Source organism: Palaemon carinicauda, chromosome 25 (assembly GCF_036898095.1).
Source record: "Palaemon carinicauda isolate YSFRI2023 chromosome 25, ASM3689809v2, whole genome shotgun sequence".
NCBI lineage: Eukaryota > Metazoa > Arthropoda > Malacostraca > Decapoda > Palaemonidae > Palaemon > Palaemon carinicauda.
This window is the reverse complement of record NC_090749.1, coordinates 84,108,420-84,118,335: the sequence shown is the minus strand read 5'-3', so window position 1 is coordinate 84,118,335 and position 9,916 is coordinate 84,108,420. Positions and strand designations below refer to the sequence as shown.

Here is a 9,916-nt window from a genome sequence, read left to right as displayed (position 1 = left end):
TTTAAGTTGTATACCAAATTTTAATGCTATATCTTTAAAGCTAAGGGAGAAGATAGAATTTGAAGGTCAATAATTATAGTTTTGAGATATGGGCCTTCTAAGTTTGTTTTTGTATTTTTACAAAGACAATATTAATAAATCATCCTTATGAATTTTATGTGCCTTTTTGGATATAGATAAACAAACTCAGTTATTTATCATAATTTAATCATAAATGAAGATCCCTTTGCTCAATATCTTGCTTCTTTAGGAGAGACGGTCACTCCTTCATCATCTCTCTCCTTCACTACACTAATATCGCCAATATTACCCACTTCTGAACTCTTATTAGAACAAATTTTCTTCTTCCTCATGTTAGCGAGATGTTGAAAATGTCTTTTCCTCTTTGGCATAATGAAATTCCTGCTGAAACCAAGAGAAACAGACGTAAAAACGAGTGAAAGTCAGAGGTAAAACTCAAACGTGTACTCTTTATGAGGTTTGTGGTAGGACTGAAGGCCGAAGGGTGTAATTATCGTGTAATACTTCGACTAGTGACTCATAGAATCTATACAGATGCCATTACTCACAATTTGTTTTTATATCAAATTGTAATAATTATCAAAATTTATGATAACAGAAAAAATACTGCATTTTCTTGTAAGGAACAATGTTTTTGGTTTATTGAGTTACTTTTACTAATTATCCTGTAACTATGAAAATAAGAGGAATTTTGACAAAATATTTTGTATACACATTCTCCACTGCCATACAAAGCTCTGAGAATTTTTTTTTCAGGATTTTGTGTTTTTCTTTCTATACCCCCAAATATTGGTATACCGGCAGGGCCCCTTATCTACTTGACAAAATTTTCTACATTGGAACACTAAAATCTAATTGAATTCTTGTAAAAAATTTATATTTGCAGGTGGTATATATAAAACAATGTGAAACGTACCATTTATTGCATTCTTTATTGAATTGACCAAAAACATGGCAAATACACATAAGATTCCACAATTGAAATTTGTTGACTAATCCTGGAGTAGGTAACATTATCAACTTACTTCACAGCCTCACTCATATACTCTTTAAGGGTACAAGTTATTCAGAATACTGTTTACAGCTAAATCCTTAAGAGGCTTTTTTATGGTTTTAGAAACTGGGGGTTATTTAGACTCAAACCAGGACTACTACTTAGATAGTGGTAAATAGCAGATCTGCCTATTGTTATGACAAGGACAAAGTTAATAAAATCCCTTGTAAAAAAAAAAAAATAGCTTCTGCTGGTATTGATATATAAATCTGACATAAGGGGTCATCCAGTGCCCATATGGAAGATAGCAGACAGGAGGCTGGACTAGAGGTATAGTAGAAGGCTAGGAAACCAAGTGCAACTTAGGAAAGGGATTAAGCAGGTGGGAAGAAAACATGGGGAAGGGGAGAGAGGAGGGGTTGTAGAGGTTGGACGCTCATTTGAATCACCATTGTTAATCTGTGTTAAAGTTGGTTATATATTGTGGGAAAATTACCATCCATGAGATAAGGGGCAACCGGTTTGATTTGTCATTTCCAAATGTAAGACTTTCTGCATTCATCTGTTTTCCAAACAAGTCCATTGGGCGACTTTGCCATTATGATGACAAAGCTTAAAAAGTTAAGATTTCCATATATAACTAGGTAGTATATTACATTAAAACTTCATATAAAGAAACTAGCACTTTGACAAGAGTAAATAGAGATATTCTAAGCACATTAGCTCTGACTAAAATTTTCCATAAATACAAAGCATTCTTTTCAAAAGGTCCTGACAAGAGATGACAGAAATTAAAGTTTAACCATAAGCGGCCTGTCAATCAAGTGGACAACACCATTCCTTACCGGGATGTTGGCCTTTACAATCCGTGCCAGATAGATCCCTCTCAGATGGGATGTGTATTCATTCGGGGTATTACCAGTGACATAATCTGAAATGAAGCAAACAATTGAATTATTAGAGCATCCAAACAAAATAGAAATATTGCTTCAATTCACCTATATCTCAATTCCTTATTTTCCATCTACCTGGAATTATGAACTCAATATTAGTTCTTCTAAAAATCTATTTATTATCAACTAAACAAATATTTAGAAAAAATGGCGTTTCTTCTCTTTATTTAGCCAATGAATCCTGTCAAGGCCCTTTGCGTTACTGGGCGTAAGAGATGATGATGACGATTCATCTAGTATTTTGTAAGAACTATTTCAAATTTGAAAACAAAATATTATTGCTTTTCACTATTCAAGCTTTCACAGTTTCAGAGAATAAAAATAAAAACTTACACATGATTTCACCGTCTGGTTCATCAACAACGACCTTTTGTATATCAATAAGAACTCTCAAATGATCAATGAAAGCTAAGGCCATAGACTTATTTGACCTTCCTTCAGCAGGGCGCGTGAAGAGAACTTCCTTAGGCACAATGTGACACCGAATTACGACCTTGTCTATGAGATCCTTTTTATGTGTGAGCTGTTGATATAAAATCATATATATATATATATACACACACACACATGTATATGTATATATTTATATATATACATATATATATATATGTATATATATATATATATATATATATATATATATATATATATATATATATATATATATATATATATACATTTCATAAATACTTATTCTAAACTACATGAATACTTGAGATAATCTATGCAGAAAAGATTTTGTAAAATTAGAATGACATACTGAAATAACACTGACATACAACTCATCTCAAGTCATCAAAGACTTGTAGTGTTTAAAATTTCCACCATGACTTCTTTGGGAGGGCAAATATATCATAACATTATTTATTTATATAGTTATTTTAGTAAATATTAGCAACAGTGAAAAAGATCTGTACGCAAATGTATATTATTTACCAGAGTAATGTCCTAAACTGACAATCAGCAGTTTGTTACAAGGTTACATCTGGTAAGCTGTAGTCTCTTTTCCAATTAACAGTTTTTCTCTCAACTAAACATCAGTCAAATAAGACATATCTTCAGCAGAGGCTCTTCATTTATAGGAACAAAAAGGTTAGAAAATCGAGTTTAAAGGCAGTTTTTTTATTGTGTAATCCTCGTTTCTAATAAGCTTGGGAGAGATGAGAGCATCCCTCAGTACCAAGGAACCTTTGGATTTTAACAGTTCTGTTGGATGAGAATTCTAAATCTACAACTAAAATTCCAGAAGCTAGTTTGAACATAGGGTATGATGTTGGCTCTGGAGAATGATTTTTATCTTATCATCAGAGAGTAGAAATACTCTCTGAGTTTACTTTATAAAACGACTGCAGGTTATTGAGGGGGTCCGGCAGGCAGTAGGAACGGAAGATTTGTCTTAGTGCAAAATACTGAGTAATGTAATACCTACATCTCAAACTGCTAAGAAAAGAGTAACCATGGTAACAACTCTGAGAGCCAAAAAAAGAAACATGGATACAAAACCAAACTAAAGTATTATTATTATTATTATTATTATTATTATTATTATTATTATTATTATTATTATTATTATTATTATTATCCCAAAAAATTACCAAATGAGGAATGGAAATAATGAAATAAGTAAAGTACAGGAGAAGTAAAGAAAAATTGAAATAAAATACTTTTGGAACAACAACAAAAATAGATCTTTCGTATACTGTATACACTATAAAAAGAGAATTATGGCAGTCTGTTCAATATTAAAATATTTGCTGCAAGTTTGAACTTTTGAAGTTTCACCGATTCAACTACCTGATTAAGAAACCCATTCCACTATCTGGTCACAGCTGAAATAAGCTTTCTAGAATACTGTTAATATTGAGCCTCATGATGGAGAAGGCATGACTATTAAAATTAACTGCATACTTAGCATTACAAACAGAATAGTACCGTCCCGGAAGATCTGAATGCGAAGAATGGTCAGAATTATGAAAAATTTTAGGCAACATGCATAACACTATAACTATTATCTGTCAATTTCCTTATATGGCCTGCTCATGTCCATTCCTTTTTACATCTTATAAGAATATCCATTAGTTTATTTTAATTTCTTGTCTGTTGCTCTTTTTCTGTCTCTTAGTGTTAATCCCATCATTATCCTTCCCATAGCTCTTTGAGTTGTAATTAGCTTATGTTCCAAGGCTTTAGTAAGGCTCTAGGTTTCTGATGCATAAGTTAATACTGGTAGACCATCTGATTAAATAATTTTCTTTTTAAAGAAGGTAAATTTTTTTCCTTAATCTCATCTTGTCTACCAAAAGCTTTCCATCCCATACTAATCCTTCTTTTAGTTTTGGTCTCGTTTCACGGGAAATGCTCAATGTCTGTTCTAAGTACGTGTATTCATTGACAATCTATAGAGGTTCGTCCACAACCCTTTTTTTTTCTTTTTTTTTTCTTTCTTTTTTTGAGATTTACTAGCAAAAAATTATCTCTGCAATTTCATTAAACATCATTTCTCTCTTTTTTTTTAAACTTATAAATGTAGGTAGTTTTTAGTAAAGATATTTAATACTGAATCTGATATTTTCTTTACTGTTGATTTTATTGGCATATCGAAGTTTAGGTCGCACTGCATCCCTGTTACCCATGCATAGGATTTTTTTAGTCTTTAGCTTTGCGGTGCTTGATTACAAAGTTTAGGAAATCAGTGAACTTATATTCCAATTCTATAAGCATTATTCTTCAATAAGGCTTATTTTTTTCATAAACCTAAAATGTATGATATCTGACAGGATTAGCGTCAATGAGGTTAATGAAAAAAAAAAATATGTCTCAATGCATATTCAAAATTTGGGGTTCTGGAAAGGCCTTATGATCTATTCACAGGTGGTAACCAGCCAGCGTATTTCTGGAAAGGGTGTCATAACATGATTTAGATTACCAAGGATGTGTTAAATAGGACGCTTTATAATTATAATCCAACATTCACACCCGACTTTAGCAGCAGTCAGAATCAAAACTGTATTTTCCCTAAGCATTCACTACCGGACTCAACTAACAAAAAAGTGAACAAACAACATTCATTTTCCAATTATATTGTAGAAACTGTCTTTCTCACTACAAACAATCATTACACACACGCACGCTTTCTCTCTCTCTCTCTCTCTCTCTCTCTCTCTCTCTCTCTCTCTCTCTCTCTCTCTCTCTCTCTCTCTCTCTCTCTCTCATAGTCGTGAACAGTACTTTTGCTTCGAGTATACTCTCTCATTCCCTTCTTCCATCTGGCTACCATTCATTCTTCCATTAAAATTTTTGTGTATAATAAAACCAGCTAATATATCATGTACTATCTCATCTACCCCATCATTATCTGGCCCTAAAATCTCACTTAGTTTCATAAAAAAATCATCCATATCATTAAGACCATTTTCTACTCTGACAAAAGAATCATTCACGCTACTTTTCTCTCAGTTTCACGCTTTTCATACTTTTTTTATACATCATTCAATGAAAAACAATGTACGCTATAACTAATATTTATACCGAACCCCGTTTAATCTGTATTAATACATTTATCTTCCTTACTCACCTCTCCATGTCCATTGTCATATCCATTCTAATTCCTACCCATATCTATAGATTTTTCATTTCCTTTATCCCCAGCAAAACTTTACAAAGGGTTATTTTTCCCATACTTAACTAATACATCGATTATCTTCCTGTCCTAACTTTTCACATATACCTGATTGATACAAATTCCTTTTCAAACATTTATTCATCCTATTCTCCGGAGCATTTACGCTATCCACTCTACACACGTAGTAGAATTCACCCAGCTGAACCCTCCTACTATTTAGTTTCCCAAATATCCTGTCTCCCTAGACCTTCCTTTTAATTTGGGAGGATGTCCAACATACCTTTATGGTTGGGAAACTAAATAAAGACACCGGAGGAGGAGAGAAGTTTGATGAGAAACTGCCTAGAATTCCAGAATCCCCTTTAAGGAAAGTATTGAAAGCATAAGAGAGACTATCTGCCTCTCTATAAATGAAATCATAACTAGAAATACTTATTGGAAACTATTTTAAATCTGATCTCTTCTCTTTCTTGTCAAAGACTCACCTGACCATGTTTAATAGTGATCTCCATGCTTTCTTCCTATCCAAGAGAGCATGTGGAGAACACGTCCTATCCGCTGCTATGATCAGGCATGAACCTAGAAAGCTGATCGACTCCAATATCTGGGAGAAAGATTTCTCCCCTGTGATATTGGTTAAGTTAGTCATGGAAAAAAATGGCTTAGGAGAATTAGAGCCTTGTAGACAAGAGGGGTATATCCTCTAAACGGAAATATCCCCCCAGTGAAGCACCTCAGCCCAGGGGCAAGAAGCCCAGACAACACTTTAATTGAAGGACATCCTTTACTGTTGTGGCCGCTTCATATACCGCCATCCCTCAGACTGTATAAACGGTTCCCCAGCAACATGTACCCCAGTCTCCAGCCTTCAACCTTGTGTATAAAAAACCACCACCACGTTCCACCCTGCCAGCTCTCAAAAGAGGGACACCAGTAACAGAGGAAGGTCTGGAAAAGGTGGTCAATCTAGTGACCGAGGAAGTACAGACAAGAGAGTTTACAAAATGCTGTCCATCATACCAACAAGGAGGAGCTCCAGGTAGGGTGACAACTTCACCTGTTCAGGATTGATGGGAGTTCAATCGCTGGGCCCACAGCATACTCTCAAATGGGCTAGACTGGAAATGAAGACAGAAACCTTCCCAGTTCAAAAGGGTCTTCCAAACCACAACCCCATTTTTTGAACGATTATGTACAGGATATTCTCAGGAAGGGAGTAATTTGTTGCACAAAATCCATGAAATTTCAAGGGTGGCTATTCTGTGTAACCAAGAAAGATTCGAACTATTTTGGACTTGTCCCCACTATATAAAATATTTCTGAACGACACATTCCAGATACTGACTATCACACAAATATGGATCTTACTACCCCAGGGTTCTATACCGTCTCCCTAGATCCTACAGACACCTATTGACATCTTCCAATAGGCTGGCACTTCTCCCTCTACCTTGGTTTCAGACTGCCAAGAAAGGCTTACGTATTTAGAGCTATGCCCTTTGGGCTCAATATAGCTCCAACGATTTTCACAAAGCTAGTAGGGGCCATCATCCAACAATTACGAAACAGATGCTTCCAGATGATGGTATACCTGGACGACTGGCTGGTCTGGGCTGCAACAAAGTCAGAGTGTCTTTGGACAGCTCAATAAGTCATGAAATTCCTACAATCTCTGAGCTTTCAGATCAACTTCAAAAAGTTAAGGCTGTCTCCAGCTTAGGAATTCCAGTGGCTGGGGCTTCACTGGAATCTTAAGTCACGCACATGAGAAGAGAAATCGTAAACTCTGTCGGGTGCCTACTTATTACTCATCAGATACTACTTTGTACTCACCAGATAGCAATAGGAAAGTGTGTTGAGTTCATTGTAGTTCGGTGCTGTGACAAACCCAATCCTAAAAGCGAGACTCAAAGAGTCCAACAGAGTCTGGAGAAGATAGTCATCATGTGCTTGGCGAGATTTTGCCACAAAATCCTGGTCGGACTGCGATAGCAGCTCAAGCCATGGTCCACTGCCAAGATTTTATCAAGACATGTCCCTTTGAAGAACGCTGCTCCTTCTGTGACTATTCGCACAGATGGCTCGTAACAAGGTTGTGAGGAACACTCCCCTTCCAAGAAAGTACAGGGTTGGTAGTCAATTGCATTTAAGAAATTTCACATCAATATTATGGAAGCTATGGCAGTGTTTTTGACTCTGAAGAGAATGAACCCAAAGAAAAAATTGCACATCAATTTAGTCATCGACAACACGACGATTGTCCACCGTGTCAACAAACAGAGCTTAAGGTTTCTTCATATCAACCATATTATCCTAGCCACCCTCACTAGCAAATTGGAGGAACTCTCATCTCCCAGCAGTTCACCTCGAAGAGGTTTGCAATGTGACGGCAGACACCCTATCTAGATCCAAGCCTCTGGAAACAGAATGGTCGCTGGATGCAAAATCATTCTGTTTCATACTACAGTAAGTCCCAGAAATGCAAACTGATCTCTCTGCAACGAGCTTCAACAAGAAGCTTCTCCGGTATGTAGCACCAAACTTAGATCCGGAAGCGATGGGAACAGTTGCTCTTGTGCCATCAGAGTTGCCCAAGAATGATATGTATCCTCTTGTTCTGGAACACAAGCTTCTCCAGGTCCCTCTACCATCTCCAATACTGTCTCAGGATGTTCAACAGAAGACTGTCTTCCCTTCCTCTTTGATAACGAAAACCCTTCAACTCATGATTTTCTCACTCTCGCAGCTCAAAGAATGCTTCGCGATACAAAGGAGAGAAATGACTTCAAATAAGAGTGCAAGAACAGCCCAACGAAATGGCAATATTAGTCACCCTGGAAAAATTGGGTTGCAATTTGTGAAAAGTTATCAGCTCTCTTCTAGTTCTATGGACTTCTGCTTTCTTTCTTTATCTCATTGCATGATCAAGGTTTGGCCTCTACAACTATTGCCTCATGTAAGTCTGCACTAACTAGACCTCTTGTTTATGCTTTTGATATTGAACATAATAATGAGCTGTTCAATAAGATCCCGTAGGCCTGTGCTAAACTGAAACCTAATTCTCCTCCCAGGGCTATTTCTTGGTTGTTGGATAAAGTCCTCCACTTTGCCTCCTCGATAGATAACACCTCTACTTCTATGAGGGATCTAACTTAAAAGACTATCATTTTGCTTGCTTTGGCTTCTTGTGCTAGAGTCAGCGAGATTATGGCCCTTTCAAGGGTTGATGGCCACATTCTATTCTCGGAATCATGGAAGGTAAATCTTCATCCTGATCCTGCATTTTTGGCGAAAAACAAACTTTCCACAAAATGCTAGGGGCTCTGGAAGATTGTCCCACTTAAGGAAGACCCTTCTCTGTGCCCCGTGGAGTGCCTTAAGGCCTACCTGTTAAAGAGCCAGGCCTTTAAAGGCGGTCAACTTTTTAAAGGGGGGGACGATAGGATCTAATCTTTTTATAAAACGGCTGAGGTCCAAACTCACCTATTTTTTTTAGAAGGGTTAACAATGATATCATACCACCAAATCATGACGTTAGAAAGTTGCCTCTTCCTTAGCATTTTTCCCATCTATGTCCTTTGCAGGCTTACATGGGATGAAAATCTTCAAGTATGCTCTTCAAACATTACTTATGTCAGTTGGAAGAGATTAAACACTTTGATTAAAACAGCTTATTAAGTGTTGTATATGGACTCTTATAAACAGTATAGTTGGGACTTCTTAGTTTACATTGTGCACGGGGACTAATGTTCCTCTTTTCAATTTTCTATTTAAAGACTCAAAGGTGGTATTGTAAAGAGTAAAAGGAGATATTTTCCCTATATGTCATGAGTGTTACTATCTTACTACTCTGTTACATAATTTTGGGATGGGAAAGCTCCGGTTTTCTGTATATATTTACTGCATATAATGTTACAATTGAATACTTTTACATTTATGCCTCTTTGGAAACAATGAAAGACTGCTGTTCCTTATTACGTTTCCTTACATTGGATCTACTGTACAAAATAAAAGTAGTGTTCCTAATTTTTAACCATCGTTTTATAGACTTTGGTCTTTTCATCTACTGGAGACAAAGATCTTCTCCACAGTGAGTGGAACTGTGGCGTTGATTTCCTTTGCTCCTACTTTTTACAAACATACTGCTTGCTCCATAGCTTGGTACCGTAGTTACCAATGCTACAGTGTGTAAAGAGTTAAGACTCTCCTGGCCACAACTGAAAATGATTATTCTCTGGTACACGTCCATCGGGAGGACATGGCTTGAGCCCAAAAAAACGGATTTTGACATAGGAAAAATTAATTTTGCTGAGAAATAGCCATGTC

The 9,916-nt window shown here is 36.3% G+C and overlaps 1 protein-coding gene across 3 annotated transcripts in view; it reads right to left on the bottom strand.

Annotated features, from left to right (window-relative positions):
• Positions 1-267: 267 nt before the first annotated feature.
• The window catches only part of LOC137619257 (fasciclin-1-like), a 77,121-nt gene continuing 67,472 nt past the window's right edge, over positions 268-9,916 (bottom strand). The window contains exons 6-8 of one of the 3 annotated variants that reach the window (XM_068349432.1): positions 2,302-2,491; positions 1,861-1,946; positions 268-402 (exon numbers count right to left, since the gene is read on the bottom strand). In XM_068349432.1, coding sequence (XP_068205533.1) covers positions 355-402; positions 1,861-1,946; positions 2,302-2,491 — 324 coding nt within the window. In that variant the 3' untranslated portion in view covers positions 268-354. Of the gene's footprint in view, positions 406-934; positions 1,947-2,301; positions 2,492-9,916 lie in introns of those variants that run through there. The other 2 variants (XM_068349431.1, XM_068349430.1) reach the window with 2 other exon arrangements.